The following is a 12936-nucleotide window of genomic DNA, read 5'->3' on the forward strand; positions in this document are numbered from 1 at the left end:
CAACTAAAATGTGCAGACCTAACATTTCTAGTACTGTATTTGCTGGCGTATAAGACTACCTTTTACACTTAAAAAAAATGCCCAAAAATCGGGGGTCGTCTTATACGCCGGGTATACAGGTATACAATGCTGCCCGATGGATGTCAGCCCCCAAATGTCTGCTAATACTGTATGTGGTTTTAACTACAAACAGTATACGCCATTGAGCCAATCCCGGCGAGCAATGTATTCTATTAATGAATACAGAGCCTGCTTGGATTGGAGTAACCACCTCTGCCAATCCAAGCAGGCTACATAGAGTAGCCTGCTCGGATTGGCTTTGAGAGAGAGAGAGAGAGAGGCAAGGGCTGGTGATGCTACAGCCTCTGCCAATCCAAGCAGGCGTTGTATTCATTAAAATAATACACCACTCACCATACTTCCTTGGGTAAATCCATTCACTGATCTCCTACTACTATACATCCTGCTGTTTGCCTTTCAAGTCCCAGGCACCCAAGAGGGACAGGTAAATCTGGGACATATGACAGGGGGGTTATTAAATGCATTTTGGTGGACAATTCCCATAGAATGTAACCCAAAAGTGGTATAGGTTTGGTTAGTGAAAAATTCTACTTTCCAGAGTTGTGGCATTCAATAGATCTCTGTTTGTGTTATTATTGTTTGATTTACTTTATGACATAACACAGCATCGCGTATGAGTAGTTGGCATTCTTGCTTTGTATTTTTTAATCGTTCTAATGTTTTTTTAAAATGGTGTTGCCTCAGAAAGGGGGTAGTCTTATACCACGAGTATTGCCCAAAACCTATGTTTTCACTTGAAAAATAGGGGGTCGTCTTATACGCCCAGTCGTCTTATACGCCGGCAAATACGGTATCTAAAAAAATTTAAAACATTATTTGGTTGTTGGAACAGTATTTCTTTCAGACACCAATAGCAATGGTACACTGCCTTTCTGCAAGGTCCTGAAGCAGATCTAAATTAAATCTCACACGAGGGGTGGCACAGCATTTCGTAATATCTAAACTCCAATAGGCAGGACATATATCCCTAGATGCACTGCTAAGTGGCCCAATAAAAATTGCAATGTTTCAATTTTGGGTAAAGCGAGCCCTAAATGAATTTGCCAATATGAAAATCCATAAAAAGACCCCTCTAAAGAGAGGGGATTGTAGTATCACTGCCTAAGGTGAACTACTGTATCTTAAAATATATATATATATATATATACTAAAAGACAAGTGAAATGGAAAATCCACCCAATTTATTTTGTGTGGAACCTGAATTTAAAGCCTCAGGCCACGTTTTATGTAAACTGATCCATGCAGACAAAAAATGACCCAAGTTGTTTAACTAGTGAACCTCTCTGGACATGTCTGGTACATTCACAGGGTGATCAGGTTAAAACAAGCTCATGGCTGCAAAAAAAATAAAATAAAATCATGGAAGCCGAAAGGTTTCTATGGAGATCTGCACCAGAATTTGCACTCTCCAGTTTTGGCAAATCAACCCCACTGTGTTCTTATCCGTCTTAGGGATGCACGCAGGGACCCAACATATACTGTTTTGTCTAACCACTAATTTGCTCCATGGGCTGGAGTGTTTTTAAACTACCTGAGGCTGATAAGTATACATCTCTCATTAACTGTGTACAGCTTTGCCCATGAAGAAGAGAAACTCAAAATGAGAAATTTATATTCAATATAAATATTGCTTTAATGCGGAGGTCAATTACCTGAACAGTTGAGTTATGATGTATGTTTGTACCATGATGTACATGTCTATGAGAGTATATTTATGTTATTACATCATCATCTGTGCGTGTATATATGTTTTACCGTTGTTATAAAACAAATTAGTATACCCACAGTATAGTCCTTCTTTATTGTTTAATGCCATTGAGATGTTGGCACCCAGCCCAGTCTAGAATCACACTTTACATATGATTATCCCAACAAGAATTCTTTACAGCCTCTCACTATGGAGGTAAATCATTTTGCTGCATTCTACACAATATATAATGAATAAAATCTACAGATGAAGCTACTGTAGTGACAAATTACACGAGTGGACTTGGGAAACCACAGCTAAAAATCTCTCTACCAAAATCCATTTTAGATATAGGCAGCCAGTAAAGAAATCATCCCACTGGTGCCCAACAAAAAATGGAATTAGTGTTGGGTGAACTATGCCATAGTTCCCTTTTATACATTATTCCCATAGTATAAACCATTTCTACAGAAAAAAAGAACAATATATATAAAACAATATCACACAAAACACCAGTGAGTCACACCATTAGTTTTTAGACTAGTCTACTAGATGTATATCAACCAGCTGCTGATGCAAGGTTAGTAAGGTGTACGTTAAAAGGGACTGATCCTAAAGCAATGGGATGCCACCACACAGCACCACACAAGTGCATGTTTTACCAGAGGGGAGTGTGTGGGAGTAGACAGATTCTCAGCAGCATCTTCTTCAATAATGTCCTAAGCAACACAACAATGTGTACAGTGTGAAAAAGTTCCCCAGCAAACACACAGTACTGTGATGAGATAAGTAAAGAATTTATCAAAGGGCTCCCAAATGTTAGGGTGGAACAAGTTATAGAAACAGCACCTACACATTTACTATAGATGAACATATAGAGACACAACTATTGTATACCCAGAGCCTACTATGCTACCCACTAAAAGATTTTCAGGGTTATTTAGGGAATACTATGATGCATTATTGCGCATATGACAGGACCAACATTTTACACCTTAATCAGCTTCCTGGCAATGCATTTTCTCGGACCAGCTTTTGTAACAATTTCATTCAAATTATAATTCTCCAATTTTTAAAGTCACCTGAAAAAAAAGTTAAAATCTACTTTTAGTCCCGGTTCACACCAGTGCTCAGTGCGATATCGCATGCGATTTGGACCACACTGCAAATCACATGCAATGCGATTTCAATCATACAGATAGCATGGCTGAATTTGCATCGCAGCAAACTCGAACAGGACTCTTTTTTGGTCCACACCAGAATCTGACCAAAAAACCCATGCAATCCGATTCATGTCTGAACTGACAGCTCGTAGTGCGATATGCAACCTGATTTAGGCGTGTCATTAACTTTCTAGTGACACTCCTAGCAGTTCACATAGTGCAGTGTGAACTGCTTTGCAAATCACATGCGATGTGGGAATACGCAGTGGATTCACAGGGTTCCCGCATTGTCCTAGTGTGAACAGAGAATGAAAGTGCATATATGTCAGACAAAACGTGCTTGCCAAGGCTTCTGATGTGGCCAGCACACAGATATACCCATGTCGCATGCAAACCAAGCTGTGTCAAGCAACTTGCAATGCCTGCTTGCCATTCTCTTATAATCCCCAATACACTATGCTTACACCGTGGTGGGATAGAGAGAAGAAAGCGAAAAGCTAGTGTTACATTTATATAGCATACATACAGCAACTTAAATGCAAAATTGCATCTGGAGCCTGTGTGCAGATGCCAGCATAGTTTTGGGAGCATGCAACAAGATCAGTACAGCAAAAAGCATAATATATGGTTTCTAAAGCAGAGTTCCACCCAATTTGGCAACTTTCGGGAGGGGGAAGCGAGTTTCAGTTTTTGACAGGTACCTTGTAGCCACAGCGAGGTACGTCAAAAGTTCGCCCCCCCCCCCCTCTCCTCCCCTGCCACTACTCAAAAAGCACAGCGTGCTTCGCGCATGCTCAGTAGGGAATCTGCGGTGAGGCAGCAAGGCTTCACTGCCTGTTTCCCTTACAGGCTTTGGCTGTGGCAACCAAGAGCCGATGGATGCACCGGCTGGGGTATCGACATCGCTGGATTCCAGGACAGGCAAGTGTCTTAATATTAAAAGTCTGCAGCTACAGTAGCTGCTGAAATTTAATTTTTCAGTGGGGGGACTGGAGTGTCACTTTAATGCTATAAGCCAGTGATGGCCACTTTGGCACCCCAGATGTTTTGGAACTACATTTTCCATGAAGCTTATGCACTCTGAAGTGTAGTTGAGCATCATGGGAAATGTAATTCCAAAACATCTGGGGTGCCAAGGTTTACCATCACTGCTATAAGTCATATCAAAGGATGCTTTGGGGTGTTCGAAACAAATTCTTGTACATGTACATTGTACATGCTTAAAACTGATGTTATTGCAAGGTAGTGTTGTAACATGCAAAATGCACTGTTCTTTGTCATTCTGGTCAACTAAATTAAAGTGGTATTAAACCCACTTTAAATAAAAAATTGCCAGGTAGGGCTTTTACGACAGAAGAGACAGTACTGGTCTGTCAGCTGTAATGTACACTGAGCCACGCATGTGGGATCAGTGAATGCACAGTACTGAATGGCACATTATTAAAAGGTAAGTCTGCCATTAACCCGCAGAGGGTATCATTTAAAAAATATGATTGCGCAGAGCTTACTACCGCTTTAAAGCCCTGAACTGATCACTTCCATTTCTTGTTTTCAGGGCCTATAATTCCCCCCCACTTGAACTAGGTGTTGGCCTCAGAAAGTTCCAGGAGGAGAACCTTCAAAACCAAGTGGATGCTGAGGGGAGAAAACGTGAGTGGTAATTATAAAAGAAACGTAACCTGCTCTACTAAATAGTTATGTGTCCTCCTTTATATGGCTTCCTCGCCAGTCTGCAAAAAATAAGTTAACAAATATGGCCAAATTTGCACCAAATGCATAAACAAGGGCACAGTCAGTAGAAGAGAGAGAAGCAAATATAAAGCATCTAACACACATCTACATACATCTACATACATCTACATACATCTACCCAGCCTTTCGGCACAAAGACAGTAAGAATAGTTAGTAAGAGCACTCTGCCTATTACAACCAGACATGGGTAACTACTTCTGGTTAGTTTCATATGACCCTCCTAAGCTTCTACATACTTACTAGGCCATTGGTTTGATCTCTGGACAGACTGTGTTTTACAGGTGGACGTGACATGGGATGTTGGGGGTGGCCAAAGTAATACTTTGGCAGGTAAACATGAGGTGCAAAGAACGGCTATGGAAAAGAAAAACAAAACATGCAGGGATAAAAACCAAAAAAGGACAAAAACATAAAGCATGGAATAAAAGAAAATGATAACAAATGAAGCTTAATGTGAAGAAAAGAAATCACTGAAAATGTAGAATTCTTAAAAAAAAAATTAAATAATAATAAATTTACACTTCTAAAAGAAAAAAATCCATGTGTTATTTCATGTCTTGGATTATAACATTGGATTGTAAAAGTAACTAAAGGCAATTTTTTTTTTCCATTTTGCAAAGAGTAAGGGAGAGTTACCCCTTATAACCCCTTTCAGTTTTGTTTTTGCCATCTATGTCCCATTGGGAGGATTTCCCTTCAATTCCTGTCCCATAACTAACAGGAAGTAAGGGAATCCCGGAGTGTCACAAGGTTACCTTTGTTAATGTTCTGATGTCAAATCAATAGTTGGGCTTTTGTTTAACTTTTTATGATAATGTTAAACGGAACAAATAGAGAGGGTGAATCTCCCCAACTGAGTTCTTATCCCTCTCCTCTATATCTAAAAAAAAAAAAAAAAAAAAAAAAGTTTTGCCTTTAGTTACACTTTAATATTAAGTAGTTTCCTACTTTAAGCAGACACTCCCTTGAGGAAACATGAAGGAATCTCTAGTTTTTATATAGACTGTTTCTCTAGGGCCACATATTATCTTAGATTTACAGTAGTGTACAGAATGGGCTTCATGTATTAAAAATAGATAACTGAAAAAATGGAAGCATTGATTGCAGCAACTAAACACTTATTTTTTTCATTGTGAATAGTTGGCTGGATATCAGTGCACCACTATATATATATGCGTATGCGTGTGTGTGTGTGTGTGTGTGTGTGTGTGTGTGTGTGTGTGTGTGTGTGTGTGTGTGTGTGTGTGTACTGATATCCAGCCAACTATTCACAATGAACAATATATTATTTATACACATACATACTATAAATATACACACACACATTATTATATATATATATATATATATATATATATATATATATATATATATACACACATACACACACACACACACAAACTTGTAAATATGTAACTATATATATATAAAAAATAAAGACTGTACAACTAATGTATATGAATTAAAAAACATTCTAGAACTTGACACGATACATTTACTCAGTTTAAACACTTTATAGCTGTGGGTGTTCAATACAATGTGGCAAAGGGCATAAAAAATAAATAAAAACAGATAACAGAAGCAGCACCTTAATGATGTAAAGGTGTGCTCCAATTTTCATATAGATCAATCTTCTGACAAGAAAAAATACAGTGAAGGGCACACTTACCCTATTATAAAAGGGATGCTGTGGACCAGTCATACCACTATAGTAGCTGCTGGGGGGCTGTGGGGAAACAACGCCACCAGGGAAGGGACCGTTAAATGAAGAGGAGGAGCAGACAGAGGGTGGCTGGCTGAAAACAGAGGTTGCCCTGGGTGGAGCATCCTGCAAGGGTAATGAAGGGTAGGGGAAACCTCCAATGTTCATCTGATCTCTGGCTGCACGCACATCTGAAACAGGAGCATCACACATTGACTTAGTACAGTGCAAGCTGGGCACATAAATAGTGAATTATATCACCCATCATACACAAATGTCTAACATCAAACTTAGGCTGTCAAAGTGCAAAACACGTTAAAAGAAGTGCCATTTTAAACAAAGTAATATAGCTCTGAGATCTTCCTGTGTAAATTCTTTCTGCTGGACCACAGAACTACACTATCCTGCTCCTCTCTAAATGCATAACTTTAAAGCAGAAGTTATCCTGGCAAGTGCCGAGAACGTAACCGGCACATTGGTTGTGCTCTCAACCAAACTGTCAAACCATCCAATGGCTAGTACCATAACTGATCACATGTGCAGCATCATGGCAGATGAAGATCAGAGGCCAATATAGCAGCTTTCTTGACTGAAAAAGACAAAAAAGTTTAATTCCACTTGCATTTTTTTTTCAGCAAAACAATGATGTTGCCTTGGCTCCCAAGATCCAACCACACACTGTGTTAAGAGAAAGGTCTCTTGGAAGATGTAGTTCTGTGAAGCATGCCTATGTCCATTTGTATTTACCTAGGGCACTCTGCTGATCCCTCGTCCCAATATATGTCCCACCAATATTTTTACAAGCCTGATGACATCACAGAGTAATAAAAGCTGTTTTGTGCTACAACAAGGTAATAGAAAAAAAGCAATGTTAGGGGGCATGCTCTATAGAGGGAGAGGGAGGTTTGGGGGTACATTTGGAGATGACCTTTAAAAACGTAGGTACTTTACCAGTCCTAACAGCGTGTTTCCTGTCCTTAATGTGGTGTAAAGGCAGAAGGGTTTTTACCCTACTGAATTCAATGCAGTAAGGTAAAAAATAAAAAAATAACATATACATACATATTATATATATATATATATATATATATATATATATATATATATATATATATATATATATATATCTCTCTATATCTCTCTATATCTTTCGCATGGCAGCTCTCTCCCCCCCCCCCCCCCGCAGCCCCCCTAAATACATAGCTGGGACCGATCTTGATCCGGCGATGTGCATGAAGGCTCTTATGGACCCACAGAGTGGAGCTCAGCAATGAGCATGCACAAGCAGCTTGCTATGGGGGCACGCGGAGGAGGAGGGAGGATGTGAAGCCCAAAGGGCCAGCAAGTGATCCCTGAAAATCAAGATCGGAGCTGCTCTGTACAAAACCACTGCACAGAGCAGGTAGGACATGTTCATTATTTTAATGAAAAAATTAAGTTTAACACTTTAAGGGCCAAGGCAGAATTCACCTCTCAACTTAAAGCATAACTCTTTTTTTCTCTTAGTAATTATTGAATACTCTCTGTAGTTCAAGAGCTACAGCTGGTTATGCAAACATGGCAGTGTTGGATACATTGTGTACACCGCCTGTCTGTTCACGCTTCTCCCCAGCTATATATACTTCTTTCCTTTGGTACCAGATCTCCCTCATCTTCCGGTTAAGTTTGGGAACTGACCAAGGAACGCCCACAAAGTCAATGTGCTTATGGGAAATTTTGTATCCCCTGTGTGGGGAAGAAGTTAGAAATGATCTGCACCAGGGCACAGAACCCTCCCACCAGCACTGGAGGATAGTAAATTAAACAAGTGCACCATGACAGCGCAATAATGATTTACTCCACTTCTTGCAAAATAAGTGTCCAATCACTAAATCAATGCAGTGGTTTTATTAGGGAAATAAGTTGGAAGCTGTCTGTAAGAGGAGAGATCAATCCTGGAGCTTGGCTTTATGCAGACACCCCTCCCCCACCCCAACATTGCAATATTATAAAAGATCAAACAAGATACATTACAGTATTATGCTCAGCAACAAGTATGCAGCTTCTAACACAATTGATAATGGCAGTTTATGGCAGGTTGGAGGTCATGAGTCATGTGCTTTTGTAATTAAAGTGGAAGTAAACCCATTGATTTAAACAGTTTAAAAAAACAGTTACATTCCCGGCATGCCAGGAATGCTAACTGCACATTGGCTGTGCTCTCAACCTAACTGTCAAACCATCCAATGGCTGGTGTCATAACGGATCACATGTGCAGCACCATAGCAGTTGAAGATTAAACAGAGGCAAAGATGGCAGCTTCCTTGGCTGAAAATGATAGGGGAGTTTACTTCCACTTTAAATACAAAAACCCAAAGATCAGTTTCACAGAACACAGTTCGGCTAATTTTTTTCCAGTAATTGAGTTCACACTCACCTGCAATAATCTCCCTGAGTTTTGGATCCAAATTTACTGTACATGGCAAAAAGGTCTTGACATCTCGTGACACGAGAACAGGAGTCCTAGATGAAAGGAAAACTTCAAAATTCCTTATGTCAGCATCGATCTCCAGAAGTGGTTCCACATCTTTTGTTGTCGGGATATTTTTAGAAATTCTAAAAAGAGAAAAAGAAAAATGTAAAAGGTATATTACAACTGGTATGAAGATAAAACTCTCCATAAAAAGATGTGACTTTAATTTACATTGTAGGCCTGCAGAGTGTATAAAGCACACCATGGCAACTGCTGATGGAAAACATGGTGGAGTACTACTCAAGCTTACTGGGTCTCGTCAGCTAGTTCTGAACAGCATGTGAAGCAAAAAAATGAAGGGCAAAAATAACTTCTAGAGAGTACCCAACTACAATTATGTAGACCAAGGTTATTAGAAGACAAGAATGAGGTATCATCAATGTCAAGAGAATGCCAGTGGAAGGCATATTTTCCCAACACAAACATTACAAAGCCTGGACAACATCAGACAGAGCAACCAAAATGGAGAATAAACCTATAGTCATCAATGGGACATGAAGTAGGTTCCAACAAACTTAGAAGTATATTGAGGAACAGACACTGGAGTGATTATAAGCTTATATAAAGATAAGAATCCTTCAGCTTCTCAAGCAGGAGCAAGGAAAAGGAAAGAGTTTAACCCCTCCTTGCAAGAGTGTAGAACAGAACTTCAACACTTTCATATCTTGAACAAAAAGGTGAAAAATCAAAAAAGTGACCAGGCATTTACAGGGCTAGAGAGATTAATATTTTGTTCTTTGAAGTTAATCAAAATATTAAAATAATGAATTAAAATACATAATAATTAACTGTGTCAGCACAAATATTGTTTATAGTGTACAGATTGACAATAATGGAACTAATAGTTTACAAAATCAGCAATATCGACATATAAAACCAGAAATGGTAGAAATGAAAAAGAGAATACTCCTTGAGTTTATGAGCAATAAACTGTACTGTTTATGACTCAACCAGTAAATTCAACTTTAACTACCAAGCAATAACACATCTACCAAAGGGAGCAAAAATATATTGCTGAAAAAAAAATGTGCAAAGCAAGCAGTCCACTTGTGCTGATTCTACCCAATTCACATTGTTATTGCACCAGGGTCACTTAATATAGTTTGGAAAAAAATAGACAGCCTATTAAGAAGAAACTTCAAAACGAGTGAAAAAAAAATAAAATAAATAAAAATAAGGAAAAAAATTCAAATTCTAGGACGTAGCAGTGCAATTCTGCAGCACAGAAAGATTCATAGTTGACTATATATAAAATACATAGGTAAATTAGAAGAAAAAAAAATACATACACATATATATATACACACACACACACACACACACACATATATACATATATAAAGAGTAAAGCAAAAACAAAATCACACTAGCACACTAGTAGTCAAAACCAACTTTAACCTGAACGTATTATACACCTGTGTGTGTACACATATGTATAAGTGTCACGCTATTAATTGCAAACTCTTTACGATCTCCTAATTGTGATGATCTTTAAAATATATAATATATATGTGCAAAATCGATAAACATACAAACATATACACCTCCTAAACAATGCTTGTGCACACACCTATGTGTGTACACACACACACTAATTGTATATATATATATATATATATATATATATATATATATATATATATATATATTAGCGTTGCGCTATTAATCGCAAACAACTTGGCAGTATAAATGACAGTATATATGTGCAAAATCCTTAAATGTATGCAACTCCTAAAAAGTGTTTGTGCATCTGAATTTCAAACAAAGTTATAAAATGTGTGTGTATGTGTATGTGTGTATATGTGTGTATATGTGTGTATATGTGTATATATATATATATATATATATATATATATATATATATATATATATATATATATATATATATATAAGAAAACTATCAAGTCCATATATTCAACAAAAAAGTCAGTTTAACCACTTAAGCCCCAGACCAATTTGCAGCCAAAGGACCAAGCCCATTTTTTGCGATTCAGCACTGCGTCGCTTTAACTGACAATTGCGCGGTCGTGCGACGTGGCTTCCAAACAAAATTGGTGTTCTTTTTTTCCCACAAATAGAGCTTTCTTTTGGTGGTATTTGATCACCTCTGCAGTTTTTATTTTTTGTGCTATAAACAAAAATAGAGCGACAATTTTGAAAAAAAATGCAATATTTTTTACTTTTTGCTATAATAAATATCCCCAAAAAATATATAAGAAATTTTTTTTTCCTCAGTTTAGGCCGCTATGTATTCTTCTACATATTTTTGGTAAAAAATTTAAAAAATCGCAATTAGCGATTATTGGTTTGCGCAAAAGTTATAGCGTTTACAAAATAGGGGATAGTTTTATGGCATTTTTGTTAATATTTTTTTTTACTAGTAATGGCGGCAATCAGCGATTTTTATTGTGACTGCGACATTATAGCGGACACATCGGACATTTTTGACACATTTTTGGGACCATTATCATTTATACAGTAATCAATGCTATTTAAATGCATTGATTCCTGTGTAAAGGACACTGGCAGTGAAGGAGTTAACCACAAGTGGCCAGTGTAGTGTTATGTATGACGATATACGTTTTTTCTATTGTAGGGGGTGTGGCCTAGCATGTAACGTCACTGATCGTCCTTCCCTATAAAAGGGAAGAGACGATCGTGACAGCCACACAGGGAAGCACGGGGAGAGGTTTGTTTACACAGACCTCGCCCTGTTTTTCAGCTCTGTGACCCGATCGCGGGACACCAACGGCGATCGGGTCCACTGGTCCCGCGGTCACGGTCACAGAGCACAGGACCGGGTCGGGAGTGCGCCGCCACGGCTGGGCACTTAAAGAATCACGTACAGTTACGTGATTGTGCCCAGCCGTGCCATTCTGCCGACATACATCGGCATGAGGCGGTCCTTAAGTGGTTAAACAGATAAAGTGACAGGTGCCTTCATACATCAGTGATCTCCTCCCCCATCAGATGTACCCTCACCTTAAGGGCTTCGGATTTAAGCCTGAAATGTTAACAGTGGCCGAACTGGATCTTTCCTTATCCCCGGCTGCTGCACATGGATCCTTCTCACTGCAACTCTTTCCACCATAGACTCCACAAATGTCTCTTAATTATATCCACCAAGCCTCCTCAGGCATGAGCACAGGAGTCACATTGTTACTGCTCAGAACCATGCTGTAAATGTACATTGAGCTGTGCATGCACAGCACAGTGTACACAAATGCTGACTGGCAGGGAAAAGGGGTACTGACACAGGAGATCAATAGGTTCTCTTGTGTCATGAAAATCCTACCTATTCGTGTTTCTTTTAGGTTTAATTTCACTTTAATAAAAGCTACAGAAATAAAAATAAAAAAACACGTTTGGGCTAAAGCTGGTTTTGAAAAAGCAAAATGGGTGGGACCTTGTGCACTACTACTGTTGAAACTATAAGCTAAAATGTATCTCAGCAGCTGACACTTCACATACCTCCCCACAGTGTGAATGACTGAAACCTGAATGTATTATACACCTGTGTGTGTACACATATGTATAAAGTGTCGCGCTATTAATCTCTAACTCCTTGCAATCTCCTAATTGTGATGATTTTAAAATATATATATGTGCAAAATCCATAAACATATACACCTCCTAAACAATGGAGTTTGGTAGTGAGGAGAGGAGGAATAGGAGAGTCCACACACCACATACACCGGGGCTGCAGATCCGGGGTATAGGTTTTTCCTATCCCCCTTTACCGCTACATGTACTACAGGAATGTTTTTATTTGTGGAAATGTGAGTTGAATGTAGAACATGTTTTATAGTATTAAAGTTTTAAAGCAGTATTAATGAGGTATATAGCTGCAATTTTATTCTATAAACAGACACTTTTGCAGATTACATTTTTAAACAGAGTGAATAATAAGAATAGATTCCACAGACACCACTGTCCCCCCGTAGACAGTCACCTGTCAACCCCCCCACACACCCAGCCATGTCTGTATGCCCCTTCCCCAGCCACCTCCCTACCCCCCCCCCCCCCTGTAGACAGCCAC

The 12936-nt window shown here is 38.7% G+C and overlaps 1 protein-coding gene across 3 annotated transcripts in view; it reads right to left on the reverse strand.

Annotated features, from left to right (window-relative positions):
* The window catches only part of KIDINS220 (kinase D interacting substrate 220), a 225988-nt gene that overhangs the window by 36090 nt on the left and 176962 nt on the right, over positions 1-12936 (reverse strand). Inside the window, exons 23-26 of one of the 3 annotated variants that reach the window (XM_077488744.1) lie at positions 8802-8980; positions 6353-6576; positions 4924-5037; positions 2431-2487 (exon numbers count right to left, since the gene is read on the reverse strand). In XM_077488744.1, coding sequence (XP_077344870.1) covers positions 2431-2487; positions 4924-5037; positions 6353-6576; positions 8802-8980 — 574 coding nt within the window. The remainder of the gene's footprint in view (positions 1-2430; positions 2488-4923; positions 5038-6352; positions 6577-8801; positions 8981-12936) is intronic. The other 2 variants (XM_077488745.1, XM_077488746.1) reach the window with 2 other exon arrangements.

Source organism: Lithobates pipiens, unplaced genomic scaffold (genome assembly GCF_037356315.1).
Source record: "Lithobates pipiens isolate NorthernLeopardFrog02 unplaced genomic scaffold, aLitPip1_a1.2 Scaffold_18, whole genome shotgun sequence".
Classification (NCBI taxonomy): Eukaryota; Metazoa; Chordata; class Amphibia; order Anura; family Ranidae; genus Lithobates; species Lithobates pipiens.